The 17,096-nt window shown below is 31.8% G+C and overlaps 4 protein-coding genes across 4 annotated transcripts; 1 reads left to right on the top strand and 3 right to left on the bottom strand.

Moving 5' to 3' along the window:
• Positions 1–2,404: 2,404 nt before the first annotated feature.
• LOTGIDRAFT_97530 (hypothetical protein) lies at positions 2,405–2,857 on the bottom strand (the record flags this gene model as incomplete). The annotated part of the gene is made up of 1 exon (XM_009064518.1): positions 2,405–2,857. A coding segment is annotated over one exon (453 nt), but the record flags the coding sequence as incomplete, so codon positions are not given.
• Positions 2,858–8,680: 5,823 nt separating this feature from the next.
• Positions 8,681–9,979, bottom strand: LOTGIDRAFT_194959 (hypothetical protein; the record flags this gene model as incomplete). Its single annotated transcript, XM_009064517.1, has 1 exon — positions 8,681–9,979. A coding segment is annotated over exon 1 (873 nt), but the record flags the coding sequence as incomplete, so codon positions are not given.
• A 154-nt stretch (positions 9,980–10,133) lies between these two features.
• LOTGIDRAFT_129002 (hypothetical protein) lies at positions 10,134–11,510 on the top strand (the record flags this gene model as incomplete). Its single annotated transcript, XM_009064516.1, has 2 exons — positions 10,134–11,193; positions 11,245–11,510. The coding sequence occupies 2 exons, from the start codon at positions 10,134–10,136 to the stop codon at positions 11,508–11,510; spliced, it is 1,326 nt and encodes a 441-aa protein (XP_009062764.1).
• A 2,906-nt stretch (positions 11,511–14,416) lies between these two features.
• Positions 14,417–15,685, bottom strand: LOTGIDRAFT_129061 (hypothetical protein; the record flags this gene model as incomplete). The annotated part of the gene is made up of 1 exon (XM_009064515.1): positions 14,417–15,685. A coding segment is annotated over one exon (1,269 nt), but the record flags the coding sequence as incomplete, so codon positions are not given.
• Positions 15,686–17,096: the final 1,411 nt, after the last annotated feature.

Genomic DNA, 17,096 nt, shown 5'->3' with positions numbered 1-17,096 from the left:
TTTATATTTTTTGCATATCTTTAGTCAATCATTATTTTATAGTAAATGCTTCACTTTTTATAATCATATGTATATAACGCTTTATCATGTTAATTTAAGAATAATTGTGTGTCTTGTCTTTTCACCGCAGCAAACTGAAACATAATTCCACCATTTTCAGATACTTTGGACCAATTCTGTTTGACATTTAATGTCTTGTCATTTTGTATTAATGCTAATCATCTCATGTACAGCATAATAACATCAACAAAGAGATGACAGTTTCAAGCTAAAGTTTAACATCTGATCAAAATGCTTGTTACATATCAAATCATATACCTATAGTACACCTGTTAGTACATGCTATCTGTGGTCAAACCCCTTGCATGTCTAACAAAATCTCAAATGTTATGATGGTATTTATTAAAATTGTAGTTGAGTACAAGAAAACAAGGTATGTACTTTTCTGTCAAGGGTTGTGCTGTTAATTAAGAATTGCTGCTAGGACTAAAGACAATAAATTGTACATGTCTATAATTAATATGTAAATATAGAGATATATTGCTAAAAACTGTTGTACTATTATTTGATTTTTATTAGTTATACATGGTATGAATACAGGACAAATATTTATACACAAGAAGCAGTTGGATTATTTATCTCTATATATTACTTATAGTATATAGAAGTTATTCAAATCAGACAATTATAACTTTAAATCATAAAACAGGTACTTTGTAATGTGTTGTTGTTGTGATAAACTGTGATAGTATATATGTATTATTAAACAAAACTATCCATCCTTAAGGCAAATCTTAACACATATCAATAATGCAACGATAAAATATATTCAGACTACAGTAGTCACTAACTAACACTAACTAAAATGTTCTTTTTCAAAATTGTAATTCCTGGAAAGTGTATTTATAAAAAGTTTCTAACTTTAATTTTAAACACTGATAATTTAATAGACAGTATGGTTGATTTATCATTTATTAGTATAAAGAGTAAAAATTGGTTGTGAATTTATAATTTTCAAATCATTCATAATCATAATTAATGTTCATTTTTCTTGTCATTTTTTCAAATTTTTTTAATAAAATCTAATATAATTTAATATAGTTTTATATCACCTAGAATTGGTACATGTACAACACAATTCTTAATCAAGCATGGAAATTGTTACCCAAACTATACTGAAAGACGACATACATTGACTAGGGGGACACAGCAATAAATTTATATGAATATCCGTTGATGTCATGTGTATACAGTAGACTCAATTATCCCGTCTCACTTCTTCTATGCACATCTGTGTCAGAAGATGTGATGTCTTGGTGTCAGAGACTATATCAACTAGACATTCAAAGTCGGATACTCCAAATTTCAGAAAGAAGAAATAAAAAGATAAATTTCATGTTTGAAGGAATTTTGCGATTTTCGTACAGTTTTAGTAGTTCTGAAGACTACTAATATGTTCAAGGTCTAAATCAACCCCCAGAAATGACACATCTGTCCCTTTAATGCAAATAAATTTCAACTAAAACTAGCTGGTGGAAATGATCAGAAAGCAGATAAATTAAATGTAGTAAGATGGTGTGAATCGCATGTCAACTGGCTTTACCAAGAACTAATGAATGTTATTATTGGTATGTGATCAGAAGGTACTATATTCATATTTTGACCTAGCTGAGTCTTACTGAGTTTTACCTCCTACTTTTCTGCAACTTTAGCTGTGTCAAGGGAAATAGCTCAGGAACCTTTGGTCACTAATAAGAAAGTTTCTTCAAAATAAAATTAGTCTCAATCATATTCACTTCTGATTGAGACTGACTGAAAGTGACAGTACAGGACCCTTAAACATTGGCCTATATAATCCATGTTCATTTTAACATAATATTTTCACTATATTATTCTATTATAAAAAAACAAGATAAAACCATTTTAAATCATAAAATTTTGCACATTACTAATCAATTACTAGACATGAAATAGAAGACATTTCTAAATTTTTACTGCTTTTCGGGGAAACTGATAGCATCAATTCTCAGCATTCTAAGTGTTTTATCACACAGACCTTTGCGTTAGGTTTAGTAGAATTGCTAGAACCACAGACGTCTGATTGAAAATTGGAATGGCGCAAATTGATGCCATCATAGTCCCATACACATACAAAATTTAGAAAACCTCTCTACAATCCCTATAAGAGAATAGTCATGGAGCATTCTTTCACAATTACAAAATTATTATTTATTGTGAAACATTTTTAAAATCTACAGAGTCATCTACAACAGTTGAATTTGTATATCCATCCTCTTATGTCTTTTTATAGCACTATAAACAAAGGTAATGCGCAGCATACATATGCCAGTGACGTTAATATCTCAAATATCTAGCAATAAATTCACTCATTGTCTTTTTTAATAAAATCTGTAATAGGTTTATCAAGACTCATAATTTCATAACAATAAGATTGATCAAAAAATCTACTTTCATCTAACAATAAAGGAAACCCTTTGACTTTGATACTAGAAAAAGCACCAGGATTAAGGTCTACATCCTTAGCAGTAAAAATATGATCCTTTCTCCTCACAAATAATGAAAATGATGTGGCAGTAAATATCTTGGTTTCTTCATCATAATAAATTGATATTATATATTTCTTGGTTATAAAATGCATCAAAATTGGTGTAATAATAATAAATCCAGAAAATGTTGCAGCAGTCACAATTTTACTATACATATCATCCTTTAAGGAAAACACAATAAAAGGAAGCATTCCCAGTCCAATCATACTAGTTGACAAGGAAAATATCTTGGCTCCTTTCACTGGTTTTGTGAGAATTCCAGAGTAAATCAACTTTCCTTTCTTTTCATCATATAAAGGTAAGTTATTGAAAGGGTCTCTAGAATTACTATGGTCAGAAAAAGATCTTGTAACTATCTTAACACTAGAACAACTTGAATAAACAGAAGGCTGACTGAATTTCTGTGATATTTTCTCCACATTATTCCATTGTTTAATATGATATCCTCCAGATCGAAAAATAAGAGAGGTTATTCGATTCATGTTGAATGCCTACTGAAATAACAAATGAATCAATTTTTCACATAGTTGTATAGTACTGCATTGTAATATTGTAACATCAGGAATACTAAGACTTCCATGCCATAGGGTAGAAAATATTCAAATAATCAAGCTAAGTCCATGAAGGCCTACAGTCTGATCACAGTGAGCTCATAAAATTCTCTTAAAGGTCCACCAGCCATCTTTCTGACTGAAAATTCGTCTAATCCCTTATCCTTGTTGTATTTTGTTTTATAAAGTTTTATTTTAAGCTTTAAATATTTCAATTCATATAGGCTTGAGTACTGGTACAAAAAAAATTGGCAAAATGTGATTGTGGTCCGACAGAAGGCGGCCAATAATCTATGGGACACAAGTATAATCCAAATCATTATAATCGATAAAATCGGATTAACCATAAAAACTAAACAAGATGACAGAGATGGATAAAATAGAACCTGCACTGCTGCAGTTGCTGTAGCCTACCCTACTCGCTACTGTGTAGCAGTTGAGAAATGAAAGGTTTTTTTTGTGTTATAAAAGTGCTCGGTTAGTTACAGTAAAAATATGACTTTATTGCCAAATTCCTTTCATACTTACACTGTTGTAGGCTATTATATTAATTAATCATGAATCTATATCCATTCATAGATTTGGAGGTTTGTATGTAATGTCAATAACACACATGTCTGGAGTTCTGTATTTTATCAACCACCGGTGTGAGAAGAAACGAAGTAACATTAAACAATTGCACAACATTCAGTTACTGGACATTGCGTTGTAATTTTCTTCTACATTGTCCTTTATATCACACTCGATTTTTTTTTCGATGTCCAAAATGGTAATAGTGAAGTATATAGGCCTATTGAATTTCTCTTCGCTTATAAACCTTGTGAAAGTGATGTGTGTATTAAATTCTTCTTTCATTATATAAATCTTGTTAATGTGATGAATGTAATAAATTCTTCTTTCATTATATAAATCTTGTTAATGTGATGTATGTAATAAATTCTTCTTTCATTATATAAATCTTGTTAATGTGATGTATGTAATAAATTCTTCTTTCATTTATAAAGCTTGTTAATGTGATGTATGTAATAAACTCTTCATTCATTTATAAAGCTTGTTAATGTGATGTATGTAATAAACTCTTCATTCATTTATAAATCTTGTTAATGTGATGTATGTAATGAATTCTTCATTCATTATAAATTTTGTTAATGAAATGATTATAACCCTTGTGAAAGTGATGTAGGCCTATGTAATAAAATCTTCTTCCACTATAAGCCTTGTGAATATGATCTACGTAATAAAATCTTCTTTTCTTATAAACTTTGTTAATATGATGTTTTAATAAATTATTCTTCCATTATAAATCTTTTTAATGAGATGTATTAAATTGTTACTTTTTTGTTAATGTTTTTTATTGTGAGGTATGTAGCCTAATAAATTCTTCTTCGATTATAAACCTTGTGAAAGTGATATATGTAATAAATTCTCCTTTCATTATAAATCTTGTTAAAGTGATGAATGTAATAAATTCTTCTTTCATTATAAACCTTGTGAAAGTGATGTCTATAATAAATTCTTCTTTCATTATAAATCTTATGTATGTGGTGATTAGGCCTATAATCCTTGTGAAAGTGATGTAGGCCTATGTAATGAAATCTTCTTCCACTATAAGCCTTGTTAATGTGATTTATGTAATACAATCTTCTTTTCTGATAAACCTTGTTAATATGATGTTTGTAATAAATTGGGTTTAAATGTTTTTAATGGGGTGTATTTAATTATTTCTTATTTGTTAATGTGATTATAAACCTTGTTATTGTGAGGTATATAGCCTAATAAATCATTTTTTGTATAACTTGTTCATGACTTGATGCTTTATTTACAAAGCACTATTACCAGATTGGTATTTTGTTGTAATTTTCTGCAACTGCCAGGGTACTAGTAGAGAAATTATTTAACACAAATAATATAAGACTATGTCTACGGTATGATTTGGTGAACAGGAACATAGAGAAGTGAAATAAAAATGAAACTTGACGTCTTTACTATCTGCATCTGATTAGGCCTATGAAGAGAGACATCATACAGTGTGCAATGAAGGACAGTAACACTTAAATACTTCTACTGGCATCAAGGCATCAGTTTCTTTTCCTTTCTAGAGGTAGGCCTACATTAACATTCACATTGGAAATGAAATGAAATGAATGGCGTTTTACGTCCTGCTTTTCTGCACCTTGTGGGCTAATGAAGAAGGGCGACGCCATGCAGGGTGCAATGAGGGAAATTTTGCCAGGACAGCGGCATTAGCCTGCTCTTTTTCGATTTCCAACTGTCGAGGAATCTTTAACGTGCACAGCCTGTAGCACATGGGGCCTCGGTTTATTGTCCCATCCGAACGACTAGGCGCTTTTTCCATGTCAGCCCCTCGTACCTGCATCACTGACAGGGGGAAATCGGGTTGAAAAACATTCACATTAGAGAGAAAGATAGAAGATGCTGTAGCACCTCCAAAATTAGACCGAAGCTATGAAGTTGCTCCAGCTGACTACTGTCAAAATATCTATCAGAGGCTGCAAAAGAGTCAGATGTTTTGGACTACTCTAAAAGGTAGGGTTGAATAATTTTTTCAGGACAAAAGAAATTTGTCTGAATCCATCTCTTACCCTTCCCTTCCTACAATATCATCAAGTAATACTCGTATTGAATTCTGAATCCATTAAAAAATTTGACAATATTCTTAGGATACTCTTTATATCTTTGTAATTTATGATAAATATTTTATTTTAACAAATCAAAGAAAATCAACATACAACAACCACTTACAAAACTTTCAAAATACACTGAAGTATCTTCAGGTGCCTTTATCAGTTAATAATTCTTCACCAACATTTAGCATGGTACATAAAATGACATACACAAAGTAACCTTGACTGTTTTATTCATGTATAATATTTTTATTTGCTAAATGAAGACAATCTTAATTTGTAGTAAAACCTAAGAGATGAACAATATATAATTGTGTTTATACTTGATTTCAAGTTTTTCATAAATGATCTCATTCAGCAGGTTGTTGGAGTCACCATACTAAAAGGTATTTTTGTAGGTATTATAAATATGTGAAAATTTGTGAAAGAATACAAGATATACTAAACATAACAACTTTCAACCATCATATTGCACACACAACTAACAAAACAATGAAAAAATAAACATTTTCGTTTTGAAATATGAATAATATACATTCATTGAAGGTACATAAATAGATTTTCTTATAATTTATTTTTAGTAATCATAATTCATAAACCAAATACCCATCAAAATATTTGCCTTACTCTGGCTTCTGATAAATATTTTCTAAATTGAAAACTACTAAAGTCACAATTAAGTGCACAATTTATTATAGGTTTCATACAGCACCTACTGAATGGACATTTCTACACTTAGAAAGGATTAAAATAAATCCTTAAACACAACATATTTGGTTTTGAGACCTGTTCAAGAAGATAGAAGAGAAAAGGAAGTGATTAAAATTTTACTAATTTTTAACTAATAAAATAAGCCTTCATTTCAAACTCCATCAGCTGATAAAAATAACAATTTCGGAGTGTCTCAGTCAGAAGCTTTTTACTTTTCATCACCTAATCTTGCTTATGAAAAAAAAAACAACCCCATGAAGTATGCAATTAGGGAAGTTTTGCTGTAACAATGACATACCCTGTCAAGGGATCTTTAATGTGTACATCCTATAGTTCACAGGGAACACTTTAACAAGTCAGCCCCTCCAAACCCTCTATCACAAAGGATGAGAAACCAGGTTAAAAATCCGCAAGTTTTATCTCAACCTTAAGGTTAGTGAGCAAGAGTTCAATTCATCTAACTATACCTTAAACTACTTTATAATAATATTACAGTATACATGTATAATATTCCTGTATATGAAACCTTTTACCTATCATTAACTACAATCATTTATACTTAAATATATCCCAGTAGATTAATATTTTTTTTAATAAATAAAAGTTAAGCAAAGCTGATATAAGGTATATATTTGGAAAATTTGTTAATGACTGGCAAGATACTGTATCAAGAATAATGATTTTTTGGTTTTAATCAACAGTCACAACACAGTTAAACAATAAATGGAAATGCTAAAAAACAATTATCTGTAAAGATTCAAAAGTTGTGATTAAGACTGGTCATGATAACATCCACAGAATAAATTACCTAGTTAATTTTAAAATTTGCTCAATTGTAAACATTCAGACTTCTGCTTTCTTGCAATACCTCTCAGTTTTCAGTCTGACCACCAATTAACTCAACTACAGCTCTCAATAGCAGGTGAAGAAACAGACTTCCTTATAAAGACTCATAACCCTCTCCTTTAACATGTGAATCAGTACCCCCTAGAAACGATTCTAAATCATCAGCTTCTTGTTTCATTTCTGCACTCAGTCTCTTCTTCTTTTTCTTGGATTTTTCTTTTTTCTCCCCATTTCCTTCTTTATCTCTTTCTTTATCTTTCTTCTTTTTCTTTTTTGTCTTCTCTTCATCTTTGTCTTTGCTTTCTGACTTCTTTTTTTTTTTTTTCTTGGAAGAAGAAGTGGTAGAAGATGAGCCTTCATCAATATCAGAGCTCACAGCCTTCACTTGAATTTTCATAGCACCAGTGGCTTCATCATCACTGTCTTCTACCGGCTTATTTAATGAGACTACACTAGCTTTTTCTTCTAGCTCATCCAGCCAGGTATTTAAATCCTCTTTTGGTATGTCTAAATGTGGATTACCAGAATCTGGATGTGTTATCACAACATCAGGAATTTCATCAACAGACTTAATATTAGAATCATCTTCTGAGTCAGTTAAGCTTATATTAGATTTAGACAAAATTTTATTTGAGACAGTATTTTCACTTGTAGAAGTATGTTCACTATAGTCTTCAGGTTGTTTAATCTGAGAAATGACAGCAGAGCTTGTGTCATCTTCATCAGAAGATACTTCAACAGTTTGTTTCACAACATTTTTATTTGGCAAGGACTCTTCATAATCTTCATCATTGGAGAGTTCTACATCATCTGCAATCATTTTATTCCTTGAACTAGAATTGGTTAGACTTGGTTGAGCAACATCATCTTCAGAATCTAAGTCATCTTGAAATCCAGTTACCATGGGATTGTCATTTTCCTCATCACTGGAGTTATGTTTTTCTACTTGCTCATTGTTGTCCATTTTGTTGATTTTAGTATCTTCAGTAAGAAAAGAACTATCAATGTCATCTTCTGGAACAAAATCATCAACAGACTTCACCATACTTTCATTGCTTTGATTTGATATTTTCTTTTCTTCAATAGCTGGCTCACTAGCTTCTGATTTCTTAAAAAATCTTGAGAGAAATCCAGATTTCTGTTCACCAGGAGTAGATGCAGGTGTTGCTGGTGTACTTTTGGAGGCTGGTGGTGCTGAGGGAGTAAGTGATACTGGTTCAAAAGAAGGGTTGGAGGGAATTTTTGACATGGCTGGTTGAGAAATGGATCGAGGTACTTGAGCTGCGGTGTCAGGCTGATCTCTAGCTGTTATGGCACCAGTAGAATCTTGTTTATAGTTAGCATCTGCAACAGCTTTCTCTGCTAAGCTTTCTGCTTGCTTTCTACGGTTGGCAGTTAGACTTTCTAAAAATAGGTCATAATTTTGCTCTTCTGAATCTTCATGCACTTCTAATTCTTGGACAGTTGTATTTAAGTCATCTGTATTTGTCTCTAATTGTTTTAATAATGTTTGTCTTTGAAGTTGTAAGAAAGGAAGGTTAAAAAATAAATGAAGATATCTTAAACCAAATCCATTTCTCATAGAGGATTCTGCATATCTCACTTGACCAGAACCCTCAGGTCTTTCACGTTGTAAATTTTCTACTGTGTATTTAGCCTTTTTCTCACTTACTGTTCTGTGGTGTCCCATATCACGATGATTTCCCAAAACTAAAACGGGAATGTGGAGGGGTATACGCTCAAGTTCTTTCTCAATATAGGAATAAGTCCATTGTTTAGTTATATCATATATCAAAATAACACCATGTGTTCCTTTATACACATCTAAAAATTCTGCGTCCAAACATGGTTCCTCGGGCATTAATTCAGCAGCATTGTCTAATTTCAATCCTTCCATTTTCTTCCGTGGTCTTCCTTTATCAACCACATCCCAGACTTCTACCTTTACCACATCATCAGTTGCCTTGTAATTCCATTGAATACTTGCAACTTGAATCTCATCTGTAGGAATGTATTCTTCTTTAAACTTCTGACCTTGTAGTCTATGAAATAAACAAGATTTTCCCACATTTCTGTCACCTCGAATAACAATTTTCATGTTATACTGTACACCCTTTGCAAATTTTCTTTGTAACTGTTGTCCCATTGGCATCATTCCCGATGGACTTGTTCCAGTAGGTGACTTGAGGGTGTCACCATCTTTGCCTCCTAGAAATCTTTTAAAGATAGACATCTTGAAAAGTTCAGAACATACAGATTATTCAATTAGAATCAAAAATTAAAAATGTCATAATTCAGTTCCAATCAGAGCATGAGAATGTATTTAATGGCCACATAGTTCTATTTATATCCCACAATTCACATTTTTTAAAGATAATGTCCGAGTTCATGCTTTGTGGTATATTACCGATCTGAAACACACCGACTTGACTGACAATGACAGTGACTGCCACATTCACAGAGAGAAGCAAGATACAATACTTTTGAGGCTTACTTCTTTGTTAATTCTAGGCAGATGCTGTTTAAATTTTATAGTCTGCTTAAATAAGGACATGCATTGTTTTTGGCGAACGATCTTCAACTAAATTTGAGAAGGAGAGTCAAAATATGTCGATAAATTATCAGCATCTTGAACACTCATCAATGAAGGCTGCCATTTTGATTTGTATGCTCCACAAGTATCACGTGACTTCAGTAGATCATGTGACCAACTATTTTGTTCAATATGGCGGTCGAATTTTCCATATTTTCATAATTTTGACAGAAAATGAATTCAAAGATCTGTCAGTGCATACATAAAAATTAAAGTAAACATGTCTGTAAGTGACAGAAGTTGGACATGGACTGATGCGCATTACTGCAGTTTACCGTCACAGACTAATATTTATGGTTTAGCCAGAATCAAGAGTGGTGGGGGAAACAGACTGCTTGTAGCTTCATTAAAAGGAGATACTCCCATCACTCTTGTTAGTTTTGATTACAAGCAGAATAAACTGAAGCCATCAACTAGAACTGTTCAATTTACTTACATACCAGCAGATGCTGAGATAGCTTCAATTGATGTCATGAACAGATTTGATCCAGATTCAACCTTGGTTGTTGGAATAACATTTATCAGACATCAAAGTCATGATGGCAAAAGGACAGGGCAATTTCTAAACTTGTATTTCTCTTTCCAAGGAAATGAAGGTGAAACTGAAGAAATGATGACGAAAACTATAGAACTCTCCTATGTACCGTTTCAGTTGACCCATACAGTGTTATTGAAAGATGATGTACCAGAGGCAGTGATTTTGTTGAGTGGGGGAGATAAAACAATACACATGTATAGAGATGTGGCAGATAATAATTTCCAGGAAGAAAATACTGTGGAATATTTCCCTGAGTTTATCGTGTTTGAAAGCAATGTTTTAAAGTTTGTTATGAAATATATAGATAATTGTCAAAAACGGTTAACAGCAATGGGGTTTCAAAGTGGTCAAATTCGTTTAACACTTGTTGATGTGAAAGAAAATACTGTATTAAAAAATTGGACTGATGAACATAACAGTCCAGTTACATCTTTAGTTTTATTCAATCCACAAAATCAAGCACCATGTCCCCAATTTATAGATTCTAATCAAAGTGAAGATGGGATAGAAGATGAGGAAAATAATGACTTTAGCTTATTGGTGACAAGTGCTTTAATGCCAGCTACTGTTTATCGTAATGTTTTAACTAATGCTTTAGATGATTATTTACTAATACCAGATAGTGACAAATATGACACTCCATTATGCTCCTGTGTTGTGGACATTGATTTTGATGGACATAATGAAATTTTATTGGGAACCTATGGCCAGGAATTGCTAGCTTATAAATTTGTTGTTGATAGTAAAGAAGGATCTGATAGTAGTGCCAGCAGCTCAAAGATTGAAACTTTAGAATCTCGTAGTAAAAAGGGCAGTTATGAATTATTATGGACTAGAAGTTTTGCATTCCCTGTGACTGGTTTAGATAGTTTAGATATAATGGGAGACGGTATGAAAGATCTTTGTGTGGTGACCTTAAAAGGTCTCCATATTCTACAGCCTGATTTACCAGAGGTAGCTGAAGTATGTTTAGAAAGGTTAATACTATTAGCTGAATCTGGATCAGAGATTGGAGATGATTATCTCCAATTACAAAAGGAACTTGTTGAACTAAACTGACAAGAGTTCATAGTGTCTGAATTCCTCAAATCTATACTGAAGTAAATGTTTTTCATAAAAATTAAAATTGACCAATTATATTTATCATTGGACTTACCTTTTGTCATAATTATACAACAGAATCCCTGTATAATCTGATAAATCCATGAGGTAGTATTTCTTTATTATGCTTTCGAGTACAACTAGATAATAAGATATAATATTACAATTTACCTGAAATACTAATAAATGTAGCCCACTACAAAATATATAGAAAATAATTAGACTTGAAGTTACTTCCCTTCAGCTGTCAGCCCTTGAATTTCATCTTCCAAGTATTTTGCTGATTAAACTGCTCGTTCGAATTACAGTGGTTAAATAATGAAATTGAAATTTTATTTCCTATCCTTTAGATCACAGTTTAGTTTAGACAGTACAAAAAAGAAAGCCCTTGCATGTGGACGAATGGGGATGTGGTTTGGTCAAAATGGATTGGAGGTACAAAATAATTTTAGTATCTCCAAACCATTGAAGGGTATGTGAAAAACAAGTCTAAAAAAGTGGGAGGAAGGGGTGCTGCATAATTTGCAGCCTCCTTGATCAATGTGTTTTCAGGAAGCAGCTAAGTAAAATTCAGGGTAGACATGGTAACGGTTAGAGGAAAAAATCTGGCAAATACCGTCATTGCTTCTAAACTCAGATTTAGAGGAGAGACTTGCCATAATCATTGTAAGATTAAACATTTAAAAGGACAAGGTCGCCATTTTGGGGGGTTTATTTGGGATTGCATATATGTAAGTAAGTCTTCAAAAGTACTAGAAATTAACAAAAATGGCATAATGCCTTCAAAATTACTAGAAATTTCACTTTCTATTTCTGTATATGTCCAGTCTATATATTGCAGTCTCAAGAAATGAGAGTCATTTCAACATTCAACAGCTGATAATTCTGGACACACATAGATTTGAAGGCTCTTTTTCAATGGTGAGCTTTGAACACTATTACTGACTAGCTTAGCTAAAAAAATTCTGTTTCTGAGACTAAGGTACAGTTGGTCAAACGGTCAAGTCATATTCTGTATTTGCAATATGGATGTTTCTCTGTTGACTCTATAAAAAACAAACAAATATTAGTCATAATAATAAACAATTTTATTCCTTAAAAAATTCTACAAACTTGAAAATGGGATGAACAATTGATGAATATATATAATTGAACTTTTAGAAACATTCAAAACATTTTTTAAACTCCATTGTGGTGATTTATAAAAAAAGGAATTTCATATATTTAATTTGTACCCTGGAGAACTGAATAAAAAATAATTGTGGAGAGTATTATAATGAAATATGCACATAGATAATCAACACAAGGACAAAGAAAATACCAAAGACTAAATTCTCAGAGTTCTAACATCTTAATTGAACTGAAATAATATCTGTCACATATAGGTTTAGACTGCTTCTCAGCCTCTATAATTTAATTCTCCATGTCTGTTAGGTATTGTTTCAAACTTCTATTTAAAGAAAACAGGCCATGGATTTACACAAAAATCAGAGAAGGATTGCCACCGATAACCGCCCATTCATACAATTGCAGAGCTGATATTTATAATATCTCTCATCCTGGAAGCACTGGTTTAAAGGCACAGTGGCGGCATTTTGTGGGGGTTGATTCGGAATATATGTAAATAGTCTTCAGAAGAAATGTAGTACAGTACTAAAATCACATAATTCCTTGAAAAATACTTGAAACTAGGAATTTTACTCACTATTTCTATATATGTCTTTTCTATATAATCAGAGTATCTTAAATTGATGAGTCGTCATTTTAACATTCAAAAGCGGATAATTCTTGACATGGATTTGAAGGCTCAAATCTCAACATTGAGCTGTGAACACTATTACTGATTGACTTAAAAAAAATTCCCGTTTCTGAGACTATACGTATGATTGGTCAAAAAGAATGATGCACCTGTCCCTTTAAACATTTAAGTATGTCTCCTGAATTTGCATTGCATCAGTTCTAAATGACAAGAAAAGGATTATATTGTTCATTATCTGAAAATGAAATGTGTACCCATGACAAAAAAAAAAAAATACTGGTTTGTATAAACATAGAAAAAAGTTGAACATTATCATTGATCTGAACAAAAAACATAGGAACAGTATAGTTGAAATTCCTAAAAATTGACCTATGCCAAATTGGTTTCTTTTTGGTGAGCTAAAAACACTTTCAGAAGCGCTATGGCCATTGACATTTTTTATAAAATTTTAAATACAAAAAATTATATCCATTATAAAATAAGTATATAACCAGTCAGAAAATTGACAATGATTGAACAATTTATAAAATAGATACTGAAATGAGATTGTAGAATGAGGATGATTTTAAACTGTGGATTCAATACCAACTGTTTGTTGATGAACACGACTACAAGAACTATATAATGATGGTTGTGAAGAATAAACACTGTCAACATCTCTATTTGAGATAGTTGGGTACGCCACTCCACTTGGATTGGTCTCCATAGTCTTAAAATAATTTCTGAACACAAAACTTCGATCAGATTCATTTAATGATCGAATCTCAGAGTTCTCAAAAGGGCGTGGTTTCTTTTCAAAGTCTAAGTGGCTACTCTCTTGTTCAACCGGTACACAAACTTTGCGTAATTCTTCTCGAGTTCGACCTCGACGCCATAAAAAGATTGCAACAGATAATAATAAAACAGACACTAAAATACACGGAATCACAATAGCAATTTCAGTATGAATAGTCATTGATGATTTATCAGGATCATGACACTCGTGAATATCTTCATTCTCCAAACCAAGAAGTTGTCTATCATAATAGGTGGAAGGTGTTGTACACCGAATGTTTCTACAGTTACCGGAGTATTGAGATTCAGGAACACATAACATTATACTCAAACTTTTAGGATCATGTAACCAGTTCTTTAATGATTTGATATTACAATCACAATGCCAAGGGTTATTTTGAATATTTAATGTTTGAAGTTTATTTAAAATCACAATAACATCTTGGGGTAGATATTGAATATTATTATGAGAAACGTCCAATGTGCGTAAATTGTTCAGATCACGAAAGAGATTTTCTGTAATCTTCTCTAAGGTACATGATGAAAGATTTAAATAAGTGAGTCGATATAAACTTTGAAAGGAATTCTCTGGTAGTAAACGAATTGGATTTCCTGCTAAATTGATTTTCTCTATATGTTGTGACGTTGTGCGTAGGAATAAATCTTCAATGTCATAAATAATATTATATGATATGTCTAATTCACGAACTTCTAAAAATTCAAATGTTTTTTGTGAGAGTCTGTTGATTCTATTTTTAGCTAGACTAAGTTTATTTAATGTCATATCACTAAATTGAGAGTCTTGTAATGTTGTTAATTCATTTCTATCTAAATATAAATTTTCTAATGACTTGAGATTGATAAAGTCTTTGGATTGTGGAATTGAACTCAATCGATTCTCTCCAAGGTCCAAAGACTTCAGTCTACGAACTACATTAAATAAATTACTATCTACTGAAACTAAATCACAGTTCCGTAAACTCAGATGTTTTAAGTTGTCTAAACCTTTAAATATGTCACCATTCACCTTCTGTAACTGATTTCCATCAAGTTTTAACACGACTAGATTTGATAGTGATAAAAATGAACCAGCTTCCAGATTATTTAATAAATTAGAACCAAGGTCCAGATGTTCTAGGCTTTTTAAATTACGAAAGACTGTTCCTATTTTACTGATCCTATTTTTTGAAAGATCAAGTCTTTTCAGATGGGATAATCCTGAGAATGCATCATTTGAAATAATATTGATGTTGTTTTCTGTAAAACTCAATTCCAATAAAGAAGACAAATCACTGAACACATTCCCTTGAATTTCTTGAATTGAACACTGAGTTAGAAATATTTTTGTCAGTTGAAATCCTTGTAAATGTTGAAAATCTTCTTTACGTAAAACACGTATACTTGTTGCCTGGGTAGCATGAAGTTGATGAATATTTTTATCTAATGATCCCAATATGTCTTGAAGAGAGCCTCCGCGACAGAACGCTCTCTGTCCCCATCCTGTAGGTGTACACTGACACCCAGTAGGACAGGCGTTGATATTCTGATAAAACCATGTTGAAATCACAATCAGACTCAGGAATATATACTGAGTGATCATCACCTCTACTCCTGTAACGAAACAATGAAGAATATGAAACATCACAACAGGTTAAATACAAGCCCATTAAAAAATTGTCACTGAAATTTATAGCCAAAAGTAAACTTACAAATCAATTCTGCAAGATCAAAAGCAGAAGTCTGTACACAATATTGTGGCTGTGTTCAACATACACGTATTGACATTACTGATGTAAAATGTGTGCACTGACTCGACAGTTGTCTAATGAGTGTCTCCAACACAAATGACATTTGATGTTTTTAATACTACCACGTCCCATTCAAAATTATAATATAACTGACTTAACCTGTCATTGAGAAGGTGTTTTAGCACGAGGCCTTCCTTTTAAGGAACATTAAATATATATTATATTGTACTTTTGACATTGAAGAAGTCATTTCATTTGAGGTTTAATTTTAGTTTTTCTACCAACTGATTACAGACAATTTATATTTTAATATCTAGTTATTGAAATAATCTTTAACTTCTCCCCAACATTTTTTTTTTCATATTTTAATCCTCTATGAAATTCTTAGAATTTTAGGGATCAGGGATAAGAGCATATATTCATCAGTAGATATACCTGGTGTCATAAATAACATAACAAGATCCTTATATAATCTGATAAATCCAAACAACTTAGCAATTATCCATAAATATGCAATTAACTATTGAAAATCGCTAATATAATAAGATTAAGTGTTTTTGAATAATTACTTAGTTTTATGAATTTACCAATTTTCCAGGGATTCTGTTGTAACTTTATGACATCAGGTAAGTTCACTGATGAATATATACTCATATTGATCATTCTTGAGAACTTAAAGTTTATGTTCATTTTAAAATGTAGTATCACTTTAAGTAAATGTTACACAAAAAAATCAAGACTTCATATAAAATTGATAGAAGGAAACAAATTTACAACATTACAGTACCATTAAATATAAAACGTGTCTTATTCAAATTAATTTTATCACAGAAGTCATTATAGCGTGAGGGAAATGTCTTGTAATAGGCTGATAAATTACCCCCTGTTTTAAGACTGATATCATTAAACGGAAAGCGTTGTAAATAAACAATATGTTGATTGTGACCTGTCTCATGTTTGACATGTCATGCAGTTTTCTAAATAGAAAACATAGGCATACCAGTATGTCATGTACAATTCTAAATGAAAACCTAAGGGAAGAATGTTTCCGTATGTGCAAATTTGTCTGGGAGATGAGTAAAAAGTTATAAAAAGGCCTGTTCAAATAAACCAGAAGTTGGTGACATTTTCTATAAGAACATAGCTCCACACCAACAAGTCATGATTTTGCCTGACCACAGCTTCATCAGCAAACTCCATTGACATATATTTTTTCCCACAACATAAAGAAAAAGATTTTATTGCAGTAAAGGCTGACTCACA

Source organism: Lottia gigantea (assembly GCF_000327385.1).
Source record: "Lottia gigantea unplaced genomic scaffold LOTGIsca_63, whole genome shotgun sequence".
Taxonomy (NCBI): Eukaryota; Metazoa; Mollusca; class Gastropoda; family Lottiidae; genus Lottia; species Lottia gigantea.
The sequence above is the reverse complement of the archived record's forward strand: the minus strand, read 5'-3'. Positions and strand labels throughout refer to the sequence as shown.